This window comes from Danio rerio, chromosome 7 (genome assembly GCF_052040795.2).
Source record: "Danio rerio strain M-AB ecotype USA chromosome 7, GRCz13ab, whole genome shotgun sequence".
Classification (NCBI taxonomy): Eukaryota; Metazoa; Chordata; class Actinopteri; order Cypriniformes; family Danionidae; genus Danio; species Danio rerio.
The window spans coordinates 39,022,148-39,040,360 of record NC_141027.1 but is presented as its reverse complement, the minus strand read 5'-3'; the positions used below and the strand labels follow the sequence as shown (position 1 = coordinate 39,040,360).

General features: G+C 34.7%; 2 protein-coding genes across 5 annotated transcripts; one reads left to right on the top strand and one right to left on the bottom strand.

Annotated features, from left to right (window-relative positions):
* Positions 1 to 54: 54 nt before the first annotated feature.
* atg13 (ATG13 autophagy related 13 homolog (S. cerevisiae)) lies at positions 55 to 17,871 on the top strand. 4 transcript variants are annotated; one of them, XM_087258980.1, is made up of 18 exons: positions 55 to 222; positions 5,105 to 5,185; positions 5,285 to 5,365; positions 5,462 to 5,581; positions 5,918 to 5,964; positions 6,070 to 6,210; positions 7,156 to 7,196; positions 7,296 to 7,392; positions 7,488 to 7,586; positions 8,096 to 8,189; positions 8,834 to 8,932; positions 9,369 to 9,464; positions 12,053 to 12,192; positions 12,309 to 12,396; positions 13,009 to 13,086; positions 13,197 to 13,310; positions 14,514 to 14,642; positions 17,051 to 17,871. In XM_087258980.1, exons 2-18 carry the CDS (start codon positions 5,117 to 5,119, stop codon positions 17,126 to 17,128), a joined length of 1,611 nt encoding a protein of 536 aa, XP_087115106.1. In that variant the 5' UTR covers positions 55 to 222; positions 5,105 to 5,116; the 3' UTR covers positions 17,129 to 17,871.
* harbi1 (harbinger transposase derived 1) lies at positions 1,101 to 3,640 on the bottom strand. Its single transcript, NM_001003734.1, has 3 exons — positions 3,615 to 3,640; positions 1,772 to 2,463; positions 1,101 to 1,677 (listed from the first exon to the last, which is right to left on the bottom strand). The coding sequence occupies exons 2-3, from the start codon at positions 2,442 to 2,444 to the stop codon at positions 1,301 to 1,303; spliced, it is 1,050 nt and encodes a 349-aa protein (NP_001003734.1). The 5' UTR covers positions 2,445 to 2,463; positions 3,615 to 3,640; the 3' UTR covers positions 1,101 to 1,300.
* Positions 17,872 to 18,213: the final 342 nt, after the last annotated feature.

Below are 18,213 nucleotides of genomic sequence, written 5' to 3'. Positions count from 1 at the left end.
ATCACTGGGCTCGACCGAGAGACTCATTAAACAACCTGATGATTTATCGCCTTTGACAGTGGAGCCTCCGGAGCAGCAGAGACAGCCTACTCAGTCTTGCCGCCAACAAAACCATTAATTAACCCGGGCTAAAATTAAAAGCTTTATATTCTTGTCCTGATATATCGTTCACTCAGACTAAAGAGCATCAGTGGAGACCTTTGAGGACCAAACTCTTACTAGGTGAGTGTTTCTGATTAAATGAACTAAAAAGAACCTTTTGATCTGAATGGAGATGGACTTATAAATAACTAGCAGGAGGTTTGCTTTTGTTTTGTCAGCAGTTAATAGCAAGTTAAGAAGCAAACTTCCTGCTTCAAGGATAGTCTCAGGGGACTTTTTTCTCCCTTTTCCCTAATGCATCTTATTTCCTTTTTCTAAAAGCTACCTCTCATCTGACCTGTCTTCCCCTAAAATTTGTGATGTTTGTGTATGGTCGGAGGGGTCCAATTTCACTACATTTAAAAATTTATGTGACAAATAAAGGCTTATCATTATCATCATCATCATCATCATCAAATAACACACCTGTCGTAAATGCAGAAACACAACTATGGTTGATGTGCTATTTGATGATTCAATTTTACATGTCCACGATTTTAAGTAAAATATTAAAAAGCAGGTCCGTAGTCAGCCAGGTAAAAGGGGTGGTTTCCCCCCCCCCCCCCCCCCCCCCCCCCCCAAAAAAAAAAAAACTGGACCTTTTTAGGATTATTCAACTTGTTTTCATTTTAATTTTGAGATTTAAATACTGCATTTTTAAATACTGCAAGTTTTAAATTAAAAACTGTTAGGAAAAAAAAAACTGGCCACCCCATTCAACTTTTTTAGTCAGAATTTGGCCCTTTGAATAATAAAAATTAAAACATATTAATAATAATAATAAAATTATAATAATGTAGATCTTTAGACAAAATAGAATTTAAATATGGGCCTAAAAAGGAAATTGAAATGACAATAGTTTGTGATAAGAGCCCATGTCTTTAATTCCTAAAGTATCCCAGTAACAACACAAAACAAAATCCGTCTTCCTCCATACACACAAAATCAGTGATTACCTCTTTAATTTGCACGCTTTTATTAAAAATATTACCTTTAGAGTTGCAAAAGGAGACAAAAGTCATACACAAGTTTAAAAGGGCATGATGGTGAGTAAATAATACACTTTTCATCCTTTATCAAAATCTTAACATGCAGGGAGTCATCAGCATGACATGTGTATCATTAAAACTATTTCATTGTGAACTCCTACATTCCCATCCTAGCTGAAATGATTCTGGATGAGTTCCTGTCGAACTCTCAGAGCCTCTGGGTCATCAGTGTCAGATGGATCGATATCTTCCCCTGATTGGTCGGTGGCCTCTGTCCTCTCAAAGGTCCAGGCATCAAGGCCGGACTGCAGGGAAATGTTATGCAGCACACAACAGGCCTGAATTATATGAGAGCATTTCTCTGGGGAATACTGCAGGTAACCCTTCGCCCCATCCAAACACCGAAAACGTGTCTGAATGGCTCTAAATGTGCGGTCTACAATCTCATGCGTTGTTGTGTGAGCCAAGTTATAGCGGTAGTCAGCAGGAGACTCTGGACTCTGCACAGGAGTCATCAGCCACTTCTTTAGAGGATATCGGTTGTCACCTACAACAAAGGCGAGAGACAGAAAAAAACATTTCAGATTTAAACTAAATCACAGGATTCTTTAGCAATATCAAGAACAGGTTGCAGGTCTCACCTAAAAGCCAACCTTCATCATCATTCTCTTGCTCTTCAAACAGCTTTGCCACATTGGACTGCTTAAAGACCGCTCTGTCTGTCAAACTACCAGGCCAGTGTGTCTCAGCACTCAACAGCAGTCCTCTGGCATCACATACTAACTGGCAATTGATCGAGTGAAATCCCTTTTTATTTACATAGGAAGAGTCATCCGCATTGGGAGCTTTAATGGCTATATGTGCACAGTCCACAACTCCCGTCACATTAGGTATTCCTGCAATTCGGTAAAACTCATCTTTAAACTGCTGCTTGGTGGCCTCATCCCTAGTAAAGCCGATGAACTCTGGTGCTTTCTCGATCAGAGCTTTGGTGACGTTAGAAACGCAGCGACTCATGGAAGCCTGGCTGATGCCAATCGCGTCTCCCATCTTACTCTGGAAAGAGCCGGATGTATAGAATCCCAGGGCTGCAAGAATCTGAACATCTGGGCTAATTGCTCGCGACCGCTGTGTGCGTCTCAGCAAGCTATCCTTTAGCAGTTCCACCAGGTAATAAATGAACTCACGTGGGAAGCCAAATGTGTTCAGCAGAAAGTCATCCGACACGGTCTCGATATCAAATCGATCAAGAGTTTTGTGACCACGACCATGCAGAAGCAGGTCACAGTCTAGAATTGCAATAGAGAGTGCCATTCCACACACTCTGGAGGATCTGTGAATAAAGGACACACGTGAAGAGCAGTGAATGTCATGTAATATCATGCCAATAATGAAACCATGATACACACAATTATATTACTAGGACAAAGGTTTTCAATATTTTAGACCTATAGATATAATCCTCTGTGTGTGAGGAACCACATCCTAAAAATGTTTAAAGCATAGGTCTCAAACTGGATTCCTGGAGGGCCGCAGCTCTGCACAGTTTTTTTTTTATCTAACTCTAATAAAAAAACAGCTGATCCATCTAATCAAGGTGTTTAAAACTACAAGAGACTATTAAGCAGGTTTGAGTTGGAGGTTGTTGGAACTAAACTCTGCAGAGCAGTGGCCCTCCAGGAATTGAGCTTGAGACCAATGCTTTAAAGAGATCTATATAATTCCTTGTACGAAGATATTTAATTATGTGTAAATGTAATTTATATAAATGCAACAAAAATTAATATTTAGAAAACATTTAGTATCTATTAAGTGACATCATTGTTTTATTATTTAATACAGCAATTTTTATTCATTAAATCACATTTTAATTATTAATTTGAGACTAAATACCTTGTATTTATTTTATTCTTTTGTTAAAATTCGTTTGTTTGTTTTTTTGTCAAATCAAATGTGTATTTATTTTAAATCTTATTGCTGTATTTTATACTTTATCTTTTATAAAGATTATATAATTAAATCAAACTTGTTACATTTTAATTCATTTTATATATTTAATCAATTTTAATAACTTATTTTGTATTATACTATAATTGTATTAGTTATGAAATTCATTTTATTTAATTTTTTATGTTTTTTATCTTCACAAACCCCCTATCATTCCTGTTTGTACCAGACAACATTTCAACAATACATATGAACTAATAACCCAAGCGGTGCAATCAATGCAATAAAATGTCGTGCTTAATGTTTTTATGTCTTTATTGTGTGACTACTGTTTAACACAAAAACACTAACGTTATTTATCTCACATAAACTAAACTATGATCCAGTTTCCTGCCTGGTTTTCGAGCTATTTTTCAGAACGCTAAACGCAATCGACTCTTCATACTGTTTATCTAACGTTGAACAGAATATGCATAATTCGATAATCATTAAAGTACAGGAAACACTCAGTTTAATAAGGAATGAATAGATCATTACCAGCACCAGCGGTTGTTTGTGTACGCCGACATTAAAACACGACGTGACGACCATAACAAACTTCCCGGTAAAGATCTGCACTTTCGACATTTATGTAAGACAGTTTTGAAAATAAATTAAAAACAGGATATATACATATATTAAAATATATCACATAATATATGTGCATACTTTTATATTACGAGACTTATATATATATATCAATATTCATCTGAAAAATAACGAAAGTGTTGAATCAGTACAGACAATTCACATTTGTGACCCAGGCAAACAAGCAAAATAAACAAAAATGGAGCGCCCGTCAGTTTGTGACGTTGCGGTGCTAATATGTGATTAACTGAGGATACAGGACAGTTTAAGCTGTATTTTTTCTTTTCACATAATCAGCTACGGTGTATTGCACCGTTAACGTCATATTCTACGTGTTAACAGTTGAATCTGCACTCTGTGATGAGCTGTAAGTATGTGCGCGTTTTGCTAAGTCGTTAGCATTGACTGCACGGGCACACAAATGTAAACACACTACTGTTTTGGCTTTCAGACACAAACGGCAGGTTTCTGTTTCTTAAATATCGAGTCGGGCGAACTGTCAGTTGACAAACGCTATTATGAAGGGGTTTTCAGAGAGACTAACGTTAATGCTCTGTTGTTGTTTGACGACGAGCTGTGTGGGATGCGACAGCACTGATGACACTAAAGATATCAGCGAATTCGATTACTATTACTGTTAATGAAAGTAAAAGAGCAAGACAACCGTTTATTATGTATTTTACCATAGATGACAATATCTAACCTAGTGCATAAAATGTTCTCTCTTTTGTCGCTTAGTTTGCTTATAAACGTGAACAGTTAAAACTTAGATACTTAAAAGTTCATTTATTTATCTTCTCATGTCTGGACAGTGGTGATAATTATGTGTGTGTGTGTGTGTGTGTGTGTGTGTGTGTTTTGCATTGGTGTTTTGTCTGTGATGGGTTAGTGGACGCATTATTTGCATTTATAGTAATAAAAAGGATATTCAAGTGAAACGATAACTGCCACCAGAACAGGCACATGTGGCTCCAGTGGCATGATGTTATTATAGTAATATTATACTAATATAATATTATGTTATTTATTGTTATGTAATTAGGTGAGTTAGATATGCATTACAGAAATAACAAGTCCGTTTACCTTTCAGAATCAGATTTGTCTGTCATCAGTTATTCAAATATTCTATTAAATTGTCAACGTGTAGGTAAGAGTAGATAATATAAAGATATTTAGGCTAATGTTATAAAAGTACTAAGAAGGGTAGCAAGAAATAGGGAAAAGGTTTTGCTTCATTAAATTTTGTGTAAATGTAAATTGTTCTTAAGGAGCATCTTCCACTAGTAAATGTTCTGAATGGCTCTCTTTTTTAAATATGTCTATTCAGCTACTGTCTTGCTAATTGTTTGCTGTATCTCATTTCCTACTTTACTAAGGAAATTGTCTTTTATTTGTTTTAGGCTCGTGCGACAATGGATAGTGATCTGAGCCCACAGGACAAGAAAGACTTAGATAAATTCATCAAATTCTTTGCTTTGAAGGTGATTGCATTACAAACTAAAATGCAAAGATACGTTACAGCAGTCTGATATCGTAGTTAATCATGTCATGATGTCCTTTGTTTTACCTGTGTCTTTCAGACAGTGCAGGTTATAGTGCAAGCCCGGCTTGGAGAGAAGATCAGCACTTGCTCGTCTTCATCACCGACAGGTTCGGACTGGGTAAGAAATTTCAAGGATGCTCCTTACAAATGGACAATTTTTGTCTTTACTCCATAATTAACATGAGCTCTCCTGTGTTTTTCTGTTCTCTATCAGTTTAATTTGGCAATAAAGGACATCCCCGAGGTCACTCATGAAGCAAAAAAAGCTCTTGCTGGACAACTGCCTGGCATCGGGCGATCTATGTGTGTGGAGATCTCCCTCAAAACCTCAGAGGTCTTGTTTTGCTTTAAAACAATGAAAAATCAAAAGCAAAATATTGATGTTTAAATGCTTTAAGGATTTTTTTCACACCAGAATGAAAATCATAATTTTAAGTCATAATTTAGAATTTAATTCACACTCATATCAATGCAAACCCTAAACAAAGCTCAAATAAAGATATTTTACTCAAATCTAAGAGATTTCTGTCCACTTTTTAAAGTAGTTCTTAAAGTCTTTAAAATCTCCACAAGAAAATCAGAAAAAAAACAAATAATGTGTATCCTGAAAAATAACAAAAGACTAAAATGGAGTTTACCTGAGTATTAATACGCTTCTTTGTCAATGCAGGGAGACTCAATGGAGCTGGAAACATGGTGTTTGGAAATGAATGAGAAGTAAGAACCCTCAGATCCTCTACATAAGCTATCAACTGCTTTGTGTAAAGATTGATACATTGTTAACATATACCTAAACATAACAAGGTGTTGCATTTTTTCCAGGTGTGATAAGGACATTAAAGTGTCCTATACAGTTTATAATCGACTGTCTCTGCTGCTCAAGTCTTTACTGGCCATCACAAGGGTGACTCCTGCTTACAAGCTTTCACGTCAACAAGGCCATGATTATGTAATACTCTACAGGTAAACACACATTCTTATTCGCTCTTCAAGGCCCCATAATACGTATGTCATGGTTTCATACAGAGTAACAAAAATCATCTGTACAGCTTGACCTTGAAAGAGATCTTGAAACTTTATAACAATATTATTGCTATCTTGTTCAAGCTTTACACTATTATCAAATTAAACAGCTTCTACTACACTAAACTGACATGAGTTGCATAAACTGACTTGAACTTTTTAATAAATTTGTTTTATACTAGTGATGCTCTGAATTTTCAGCTGCTGAATATTATCCAAAAGAAAAAACGGCAAAAAATAAAAGCCAAAAAAAAAGGTTATGGTGTACTGAAGTGTTCAGCGCACTGGTTTTAATCTCCCACCAGCCAATTTTCACATCAGACATGGAAAGTTCTGCACTATGAATCCAATTAGTATTCCACTTTGTGGATATTCAATTTAAGAACCTGTATACTTTTCTATGCGTAAACCACACACTCACCGGAAAACCAAAGTTCACTCAAATGATGCGCTGACTAGACATTTCTGTGTTGTATTAATTCCTGCTGCTTGTCATAGAGCTACTGTGATGTAATGACAACACTTGTAAAATGACACCTCTATTTGTTGACTATCAGTAAAATGTGGTTATTTTACTAGCCTGTGTGTTTTTTTTTTAAATCAGTGTAATCTAAATTATTGAGTTAAATTACAAAATTCTTACAAATAATAATCACAAAAGCATTTTCGTTTTCAGCCTAGAATGTTCATTTCACTTTGTATACTGTTACAGTACTTATACCCTGTTTTATACCTAATCATGTTTTATACTTTGCAACATTCACACTGTTATTGAACTTAATCAAGGTTAGCTGAATAATGACACTTGCTTTGTTTATAGCTGCTTTAAAGCAAAATTGTATTTTAATGTAACCTTTTTAAATTATCTTTTTCTTTTTTTAACAGGATCTATTTTGGAGATGTGCAACTGACAGGTCTTGGGGAAGGTAAAAACACGAGGCATTTTCTCCAGAATACTAATAAAGGACATTTGGCTGTTTTATAGCCAGCTGTTTATTTGTTCATGTTTTTTATCCTCTCTTCAGGCTTTCAGACAGTGCGAGTGGGTATTGTTGGCACTCCCATTGGCACCATCACTTTGTCTTGTGCATATCGCACTAATTTGGCTCTTGTGTCTTCAAGGTATAAATGACAGATTCCTGTATACAATGCAATAGTTTTGTATTCTGGTTTTGTAGTGGTGTTATGAAAGATGTTGTCTTTGTGTTGTCTCACAGACAATTTGAGAGAACAGGCCCTATCATGGGTATTATCATTGATCATTTTGTGGAGCGTCCCTTCACTAATATGGCACACACACATCCCTGCAGCTACAGGTTTGTAACAACAAACAAGGTGTGTTTGGAAAGTGATCGATTAAATAATTGCTCAATGAATGTATTTATTAATTTACTACCATGCTATTTTTTATTATATTTTTAAAAAATGGTATATTAGAATAATTTCTGAAGGATTATGTGATATTAAAAAGGAAAAATGTAAACTCACACTCCTAAATTACATTTGAAAATATATTAATGTATAAATTCTCTCTTTAAATTTGATTAATATTTTGCTGTATTAATATTGCCTTTTTTCTATTTAAAAATTATTATTATTATTATTAAAAAAAAACAATTGAAATTTGTACCATAGACCCATCTAATGATATCATCTATGTAGTGCATTTAAGAATATTTAAATATTGTTTTTTCCAATCACACAAGATGATTTTGAACTATAATTTTCAGTGATTCTCTTCTGCATGCTGATAGTACATACTGGTAATTCTGCTCTCTTAACCTCTGTCCTCATACTTTTGTTTTCTCATTTCTCTCTGTCTCAGAGCACCTGGGGAAGATGATGGAGGGACTTACGCAGGGATAGAAGACTCTCAGGAGGTCTGCACCACATCCTTTTCCACCTCCCCACCATCACAGGTAATGCCATTATTAACACCTACCCTTCTGTCCTAACAAAACAACTTTTCACTTCCTTCCTTGTACAGGCCAGGCCTCAGTAGAGGTGTAGTGCAGCCTGTCATTACAACATTAGTTGTTCAACTATCACAATCAGTAAGCTGTTTGCTTTCAAGAATCTTTTTGGCAGTTCCCCGATGAACTAGACTTTTGATTAACAAGACTCTTTCTTTTTATGATTTTATTTTATTGTTGTTGTTTGTTCAATCATTAATATGAACTGTGACTGCTGTCCTTGTGTTTTCACAGTGTTATATATAATAAATTAAATATATATATATATATATATATAAATGTATATAATATATAAATGTATATATATATATATATAAATGTATATATATATATATTAAAATTAAAATAATAATATTATTAATAATGTTAAAATAATATCACTAGTCTTTGTGTACTTGCTTTCATGTTTCAAATATCCATCTTTTGTCGAAATTAAAGAGTTAACTAATTCATTGAGGGGCATTTTTTTTGACCATGGCATCAGATTCTCTTTCCCCATGATCTATTTTTGTGGTAGTGCTTTCATTTTTTTGCCCTTGTTTTTCTTCCTTTCTCTCTTTCTTTATTTTTTTCTGTCCGTGTGCATGTAGTGTGTGTGTACTGTAAGTCAGGCACATTTTAAGACACCTAAGCCAGCTCTGATGGCCACGCTGAAGGTTCCCCTCATGGGGCTTGGCATCTCACAGCAAGTGAGTCCAGTGTTTGTGTGTGTGTGTGTGTGTGTGTGCGTGCGTGTGTGTGTGTGTGTGTGTGTGTGTGGACATGCATGCAGCTGGTAGATTAATTACAGAGTGTGTGTGTGTGTGGCCTGCTCCAGTAACCTATTCTCCATTGCTTACCCTTCGTAACCTCAAAAAACCTTTTAATTAAAAAGGTTTGTACAGTCTCTTCCACCCAAGGGACTGTTTGAGCATTGCTCAGGCAAAAGCACACTGCAATCGCTGCTGCCTTTTCCTTGAGCTCACCTGCCTGCTGTTTAACTTCAAGCATCCGTGTGTATGCTCAGACAAATTCACTGTTTCCTCCTGACCTCTACTCTGCAGTGATTTCTATACTGGACTTGAAAACACCTCTTATTCTTCAATTTGACTTCTGTTGTGACTCAAATCTCTTTTTGTCTCTCAGCTGTACAGCTCGCGTCTGTCATATCAGACTCCTCCTCTGGGAACTGTGGATTTGTGCCATCCTACAGCTTGTACTGGTGCTGCACATCCTCACCAGGTACCGTACACACTGCGACTGCACATAGGGTGTTTTCCACTTGCTCAATTTAAATGCTTAGCTTGGGTAGGAGTTGGAAGAGCAGGGGCTGGTTGCATAAACCACTTAAACTAGTTTTAAAACATTTTTTTCACCATTTCTCAAGACTTATAGCATTTTAAAGTCAGTTACAAATTAGTCAAATGCTCTAATTTGAATCCAAAAAGGAAGTTGGTCAAACTTGCTCTTAAAAGAAATTGTTCACCCAAAAATGAAAATTGACTCCATATTTACTCACCCTCAAGTGGTTTCAAACTGAGTTTTTTTCTTCTGGTGAACACAAAATAAGTTATTTTGAAAAATGTTAGACACATGTAACCATTGACTTCCATAGTAGGAAAAAACAAATAGTATGGAAGCCAATGGTTACAGGTGGTAACAAAAAAATGATGAATAAATTCTGACACAATTTTCTGTTTTGTGTGAACCATCCCTTTTGGACAGTCTTAACAAAGTGACTATGTATTTTACTGGCCACTAAAGTCTGACACTGTATTGATACTCACAAGGTTTGCATACCTTATATATATTATAAATATTTCAGATGCTTTATTTTTTTAATAAATTTAAACAAAAGCCTGTACTATTTAAATTCCAAAAAAGTGGTGTCTATTTTTTACAAGTTCTTTTTTAAGTAATTTTGATACATTAAAATGGCAATATCACACACAAAAAATGTATTGCATTAATGAAACTGAAGCCATGCTGGTGAATCTGACCAGTGTCATAGTTTTCTTGAGAAGCTGCGCAGAATAAGCCAAATGACTGCCTCAGTGCCATCCTAGTTTTGACCAAATATTTAACTTGCTTGCTGTGCTTCAAGTCAGACACTGATCAGTCTACATGATGTCTATATAAGTCAAACATCTCTATACACAGTGCACACAATTTTATACATTTTAAGTTTGCTACAAAAACCCAGTAAACAGTCACTCAACAGTCAACATTTCGGTATCTGCTTTCCCACTCCAACGTTTATTAAACCGCAGAGCATTTAAAATATGTTATAAAAAATACTGTATGCAAATAAAAATGTATACAACAAAATACTAAATTAAAAAAATAATTGAATATAATTCCATGGAACAAAATTCATAAATCCATAGCATTTCATTATATCTATCTGTTTACAAATTGCCTAAAATGGGTCCTCACTTTTTTTTAAACCACTAATTTACTTATGATTGTGTATGTTAATTTTCAATAACAACATTGTAAGACATTTCTTTCATCCATTCTAAGTAAAAAAGGTCTAAAACATTTTGGACTCGTCCACTATTTTCCAGAGGCTTTCAAAAAAAGCATCTGATGGCAATGTTTTCTAAGTATAAACCAGTGTTTCCCACACAAAGACTTTACTTTGCCAGGCCGCCCAGTTATATTAACGGCCCCCCAAATATATTTAGTGACACATTTTTTTTTTACCATAATTAACATCCTTTTACACTTTTTTCGTATCTGCCTAATATAATCAAACATCCGCGATTGATTAAGTAGTGGAAAATCCATTCTCCTTTACCCATTTCATACTACTGGTTCTGTGTGCACGAGAACTATCAACACTACCACAGACAGAGACCCACACCTTTTTGCATCCGTCCGCGTTTTTAAATCTACATAAATGTTCAAGGCTTGGTTTGGCTTTTGTTTTCTAAGCTGTCATTAATTTTTATTTGCGCTCAGCCACAAAAGAGACTTTAATTCTTTAATCTAAACGACTCAGCAAAACTTTACCAATTCTCAGAGAGAACAAAATGACATCTAAATTGGCTGCAGAATATTCGTACACCAATAGAAATGGTTAATCAGCTCAGTTGTCTTATTTAAAAAATCTACACGTTTTAGTCTTGTAATTGTTATAAATCTTTAGAGATATTGTCTGTCTTTATTCTTTTTTCTGTCGTTTATTTTTCATTTGTTCCATATTTTAGTAATTTTATGATAAATTTATAACATTTTATACATTATATTTTATACATTATGAAAGAAAAAGTTTAAAACTGATGATGATGATAATAATAATAATAACAGCGTTAAAAGTCAAATTATGTTTTGTTTGTCGCATATAGTTAACTATTTATGTGCTGCTACCACCATACATACTGTATATTTCAAACCTCTGGGAAGCACTGTGTAAACCCTTACTTTATCAAAATTAAATGTAAACTGCCACAAAAGACCACTACTCTTAATCTGTTGTCGTGACATAAGTATTACAAGAAGAACTAAAAAACCAGATATTCATACTTCTCTATGTTCCACCAAAATGCATAGATTTCTCTCAAAATTTGCGTTGCCATGAATATTATGTTTTCATATGTGAGAAAACATAGGTTAGTTCATTCTCTAGCCCTCATTCTCCCTCACTTTTGCAAAATTAACGAAGAGCATGATGAAATGAGATGAAAGGGTCTTGATCAAATCCTATCGCAGGTGGTCATAACAGATGCATTGGATGGGATCACTAAAAACATGTTAATAGCAGGTGAAGTTGGGGCATGTGTGTTATTCTGCCCTGACTGAGGTGGCCATGTGTGTCTCTTAATTAGATGGTTGTTCCGGGTAAAGATGGAGGAATCCCACAGGTGCCAGCTCAGCCTAATCACGGCACTGGCGCTGAGCAAGGTCGTATCCCATCGTGCCCCACTGGACAGCCCCCTCAGTTGCCTCCACCCACATCTTGTAGCAGGTAAATGTGCGAAGAGATTCAAATTATGGATTTACTAGCTCAGCAAAGTTTGATTCTTTGTGTTTGTCTGTGTTTGTGTATCTTTGTGTGTGTGTGTGTGTGTGTGTGTGTGGTAGTGAGGTGAAGACTGTGTCCCCCTCTGATGTTCTAGAGACAACCTTCACCAGGAAAGTTGGAGCGTTTGTCAACAAAGCCACCACTCAGGTTAGACACTTGTGCACATGATTTATAAAAAAAAACTGGGCAAACATTATATCATTAGTTAATGTTAGCACACATTTTCATACTAGTTAATGAATTAAATTTTCTGCATTGCCATGAACTGCTGTTAAGCATACGGTTACGGAAGTAAGGCTGTTCAAGAAGTCGGTTAAATCCTCTTAAAGGTTGACATTTATTTGGTTAATGTATATTTCATATTTCAAATTGTCTGTATTTCTGTAATGGCAAGCCGGACTTCACTGTCTTAATCCTTGTGGAATCATGTCAATATTGTGTCCAAGAAACATCTGTTGTTATTATTATTTTTGTTTTTATATTATAATTTAGTGGTGCTCCTAAATATTGTGTTATATATTAGAAATGGAAAAGTTTATATATTTATAAATGCTGTTACTGAGACTTGATCTGTTTAAGGAATCATTGTTGAAGGATCATTGTTTTTGATCATATTGACACCCAAATCAAGAATTTTCCCAATGTATATATTAAAGTTGCATTATTTAATTTAAGTGCATATTTATACGAATAAAAACATTATCTCCATGTGGATGTTTATAATGGATATTAATATTTTGTGTTTGTGTGAATTTCCAGGTAACAACAACAGGCCTGGATCTTCCTTTTGCTGCATTTGCTCCAAGATCTTACGACATGGAGGAAAATGACCCAATGGTACCAAAGTCAAAAAGCTAATCCCCACTCTAAGGATATTAACATATTTCCTTATTGTGCAGCTGTATACTCTACTCTCACTCTCTCTCCATGATTTCTTCTGTTTGCAGGTGCATCCTCCTCCATCTCCAATTCCCTCTTCTCCACTACAAGGGAGCCTTCACTCAAACAACTCAAGCCACAGTGGGGGGCAGCCAAATGATGACTTTGTCATGGTTGACTTTGTAAGTGTGCACATAATTACTTTTTTTCTTTTCTTTCAAGAAAATAACTCATAACTCACTATAAGTCACACCATGTTAAGTAGTGTAAAGTCACCATTTATGAGCATGTTAAAAGGGCTAAATTTTTTAATTTAAAAATATTCAGAATAGAAAAATAAATAAGGCACAGTGTTTTTCTTTATTTTCTATTTGCTAATAATTTTTGCTTTTATTTAAGTTGCATTTCTGTGGTTTTAGGTTCAGTGTCTCTTTAAAAAATAGTTTTATTATCATTACTAGATTTGCAGCACAAGAGTTCATGTAAGCTGTGTACGACGTGCTTTGTTAAATTTAAAATTACTAAAGCTAAAACTAAATAGAAATGTGTTCACCAAATGACTTTAACAAAATCATTGAAATCATTAATAAAATGTACAAAAAGTAAACTAAATTAAAATTAGAATCAAATTAAAACCTCATTTAAATATGCTTCGGAGTTTAAGCACATTTCAGGTGATAAAATATAGCACACTCTGGAAAGTAAGTCAAGTTCTCTACATTCATTGAGCAGTATACAACAGAAAGCACATTAAACCAAAAAGCATCGGCAAAACATTGTGTGAATGAGCCAGGCACTGATTAGAATCAGTCTTAATTTCTCATGTGAAAGGTTTGACTGCAATGTGAGTTTCATCAAGCCTTAGATGGAGACGCTAATGATTCAGACAAATCAATTATTTATTAACAAAGAAGAATCTTATACTCAGGCCTGAGAGAAAGCTACAAATGATTGATCTGTAATAAATATAAAAAAAGACTTCACCATTCAGTGTTTTTATTTCATAAATACAGTGCGCTGAATGATTCAGTGTCCCACACCAAGTGGAAATCTTTGAAGTTAGTGAGTTGATGTTGCCTCAGAAACCTCAGAGACCTGCTTGATCATGTTACTTTTTAAAGTCTGTTTCTGCATGACAGAGCAGCGCTGTTCTGCTGTGTTGAGTTCAAAATCAATACAAAGGTTACTAAAGAAATAAAATCATCAAAAGACCATCTTGTTTAGTGTGGGCAGCCAGGATATGAAATATGGGCTGTGAAACCAATTGCGTAAACAAGCACGTATTGATTTCTTCGCTGAACCTTGAAAGAAGTGTATGGTAAAAGCCAGATACACGGTTCCTATCGTGCTGAAAGGTGAATTCTGTGTTTTTGTGCGCTGAACAGAAACCAGCATTCTCTAAGGATGACCTTTTGCCAATGGATCTGGGCACATTCTACAGAGAGTTTCAAAACCCTCCTCAACTTGCGAGCTTGTCCATTGATGTCAGCGCTCAGTCTATGGCTGAAGACTTGGTAAGAAAAAAAACATGTTCTTGTCACACCACATACTGCACATTTTTGCAATCTGTATGGGACAGGTTGACATTACAGTATTAGTGTAGGTATGAAGACATTTTAAGTGGTTTTAGCACCAAACTATGGTTGAAGTTAGTTCTGTTTATAAAATGAAATGAAGAACAATTAAAGGATTGGTTCGGCCAAAAGTGAAAAGCTATTAATTACTCACTGTCATGCTTTCCTGACGCTATTAGACCTTCCTTTTCCATCAGAACACAAATACAGATATTTTAGATGAAATCTGAGAGCTCTCTGACCCTCCATAGAAAACAATTGTCCTGTGTCATTGAAAGTACAGAAAAGGAAATAAAAACATAATCAAAACATTCAGTGACTTCTACTGTAATCATATGAAGCTCCTAGAACACTTTTGTGAGCCAATCAGATTTCATCTAAAATATCTTTCTTATATGATTGTAAAGCACTTTGGATGTATAAATGTGCTATATAAATGTACATTATATTACTATCTTTATTTGTGTCCTGACGTAGAATGGGGATTAGAACATTTGGTTGAGTAATTAATAACAATTTTAATTTTTGGTAAACTAAACCTTTAAATTATTGCAAAATTGTAACTGTAGTTCTTTTAGAAAGTGAATCTGTATTGAGGATGCAACGATTAACCGGTTTCACTATTAACCACGCTTTAATTTGGCTTGGCTAATTAATCATAAAGGCTTATCAACACCGCGTTTCTACACAGAGTCAGTGTTGATTTTTTGGTATGTAGTTTTGGTATAAAACGCTATTATTTTATTAAAGTGTGGCTGATGAGTACACGTTTCGGAAGCAATACCAATAAACTTAGGGTGTCAGTTTGTCATTTCCAATGGAGGCGCGCATGTGACGTGCACGACGTACACCTAGTTGAAAATATACACATTTCAGTAATAACAGCAAACTAATTACCTCAAACAAACGCAAAGCATGCACTCGCGCTTGTCACTTCAGGTCAGAATAATAACACATGCGAAAATGAGTGTCGTATAGCAGCAACGAGATGATTGTAAATAAAAAAAGGATGGCATCAGAGTGACGTTTTGCTTTCTTTTCTTGTGCACATCAGCCACTAGCTCCCCATCTGAATACATAGGGGTAATATAGCCATTCAACTTACCAATTTGTAATGTTGCAATATGTGTTTAAATAATGAAGGTTGGTTCCTTTACTTGAAAGCTCAGATTTGATTATCATAATTGGTTTTGTTTACAGACTTTGAGGTTTACTGTATCGTTATTATTGACACCCTACAGATGTTGATCGACCTTAGTTGCACATACTGTAACATTTTATTTATCAGGTTTAAGAGTCTCTTTAACACATATGTTTATTTTATTATAAAGAGATATTTTGTTTAAATATTTTTGTTTTTGACTATTAAAACTATTTGCCTTAGTAATGTTGATAAATTGAAATAAGGTGGTTAAATAACCCAAAAGATCTTAATATTCCTGAATGTATTGTTAAAAAATGTTCCATAATTATGGATCTCGATTGATATGAATTGCTAGTTTAAAGTTCAGAGCTTGCTAATACACACACACACACACACACACACACTGAATTAACTATAGCTGAGGCTATTAACTAAGGGCCATTCACATATCCCGTCTTTTGAGTCCGCAAGTTCGCCATTTTTAATAGAGGTGTGTGGCTTATTGTGTGGCGCATATTGGCAGAGACGAAAGAATGGTTCAAGCGCATTGTGAGTCATGTGACAAGAACTGATTGGTCATCTTTATATTTTTTATGGAATATACAAATTTCTACTCTAAAGAGGAAAAAAAAATACAAAAGGAAAATACCAAAGAATTTTCTAATATAGTCAAAAGTGGCTTTTAGACAGGTTCAGCAGCCTTTGGCTACATTTATTCACTTTAAAAGGGAAATATTTAGCTAATAATTAGCTTGGATTTACATTAGACACATACTATTTTTATTTATTCTTATTATCTGTTAGTGTAGAATCATCACTTATGTTTAAATGCCAAAACCTTTTTTCACTTATTTTTAAGTCCAAAGAGAAATGGTCTATTGTTTGTTTTTTATTGTTATTTTGTGCTGTATTTTAGTGACTTAGCAGCAATTAATGACACTTTAAAATATAAGGAGTTTTAATGTGATTCTTCTAAGCTAGAAGTGTTTTAAAATTAATGAATGCATAATAATCCTGATAACTGTGACATCGCAATTATTCCTCAGACTATAATCATACAAAAAAAATCCAGAATTGTTGCATTCCTAATCTGTTTGCATACTTTATATAAGGTGGCTGATTTTTTATATTCATGCTCTAATATGTTTTAAGAGTGACAAGTTGATGATGTTCTCTTTGTTAATGTGACCATGTATCTTTGCAGGACTCTCTTCCAGAGAAACTGGCTGTTTATGAGAAGAACATTGATGAGTTTGATGCATTTGTGGACACTCTGCAATAGAACAGAACAGAAAATATATTAGTCACAACCTCTTTTCTCTTTCTGCGTCCTTCACCAAAGCATCCCCCTTTGGATGTATTCATTAACCATGTTTCATGTCAGTTTACCATGTGCAATGAGCTGTAAAAAGAATCATCTTTAGGGAAAATAAAAGATATAAGGAGAATTGTTGACATCTTTTGTTAAAGGAAAAAAAGCGACAACAAAATTCCCACCTCTGTATTTATGAAGATTATTAAGAAGAACTGTGTAAGTAGAGCTCACTGTAATGAATGTATAAACCTTTATCAGCCTTTGTTTTATTATCACGACAACACATCCAGAATATTGACAAGTCAAAGAAGCGGATTCTGTCATTGCAGCAGTGACACTGTCTGAAGAGTCTACATCATCTGTGTGAGGGAAAACTTGAATAATCTGAGAATAAATCCAGTTGTTTATTTTAATATAGGCTTGCACATGAATGGCACTACAGTGAACATTGACAAAAGTGAATTGTGAGTCTGTGTATGCTTACTTGCTTCTTGTAAATGCAATTTACCATAACCTGTCATCCTTTCATTAATTAGGGACAGTTTATCACATCTTGTCAGGTCTTTGAATGGTGAGTTGTTTTTTTAAAGCTTTTGTTGGTAAGTCATTAGGAGCTGGACCTTCTTCAATTATTTTAAGTGTCTTCTTTCTCCCCCACACTTTGTTAATATGGCATGTACATGTTGTGTAATAAACTGATTTATTTCAAACAAGTCCCATCCATTTTCTTCCCTTCAGAACTGGTTAAGAACAAGTGTATGTTTCTAACTAAGTAATGGCAATATCACTGTCTGAAAAGAATTTAAACTATGCCATATAAAATCATTTAATTACTTTAAACAATACTACATAAAATCCCTATAAATATTAATGCATAGGCAATATAAGTAAAACAAACTGGAAAACAGCAAAACGAAGCTGGCTGTGATATGGAACTTATGGTTATTTATGGTGTCTTATGGAATCGTCTGATTGGTGAATCACGAGTTGGCTAGTGCAGGACCAGCTGTGATCAATCGTAAGCATGTGATACTCGAAATTAGTTTATAAAT

What these genes read in the sequence shown, in the direction of transcription:
- atg13 (XM_087258980.1), top strand. Translation starts at nt 5,117, where the DNA reads ATGGATAGTGATCTGAGCCCACAGGACAAGAAAGACTTAGATAAATTC. An exon ending in TTGGCTCTTGTGTCTTCAAG is followed by an intron (nt 7,393 to 7,487) that starts GTATAAATGACA and finishes GTTGTCTCACAG; the next exon opens with ACAATTTGAGAGAACAGGCC. An exon ending in TGGAGGAAAATGACCCAATG is followed by an intron (nt 13,087 to 13,196) that starts GTACCAAAGTCA and finishes TTCTGTTTGCAG; the next exon opens with GTGCATCCTCCTCCATCTCC.
- harbi1 (NM_001003734.1), bottom strand. Translation starts at nt 2,444, where the DNA reads ATGGCACTCTCTATTGCAATTCTAGACTGTGACCTGCTTCTGCATGGT. An exon ending in TGATGAAGGTTGGCTTTTAG is followed by an intron (nt 1,678 to 1,771) that starts GTGAGACCTGCA and finishes CCTTTGTTGTAG; the next exon opens with GTGACAACCGATATCCTCTA.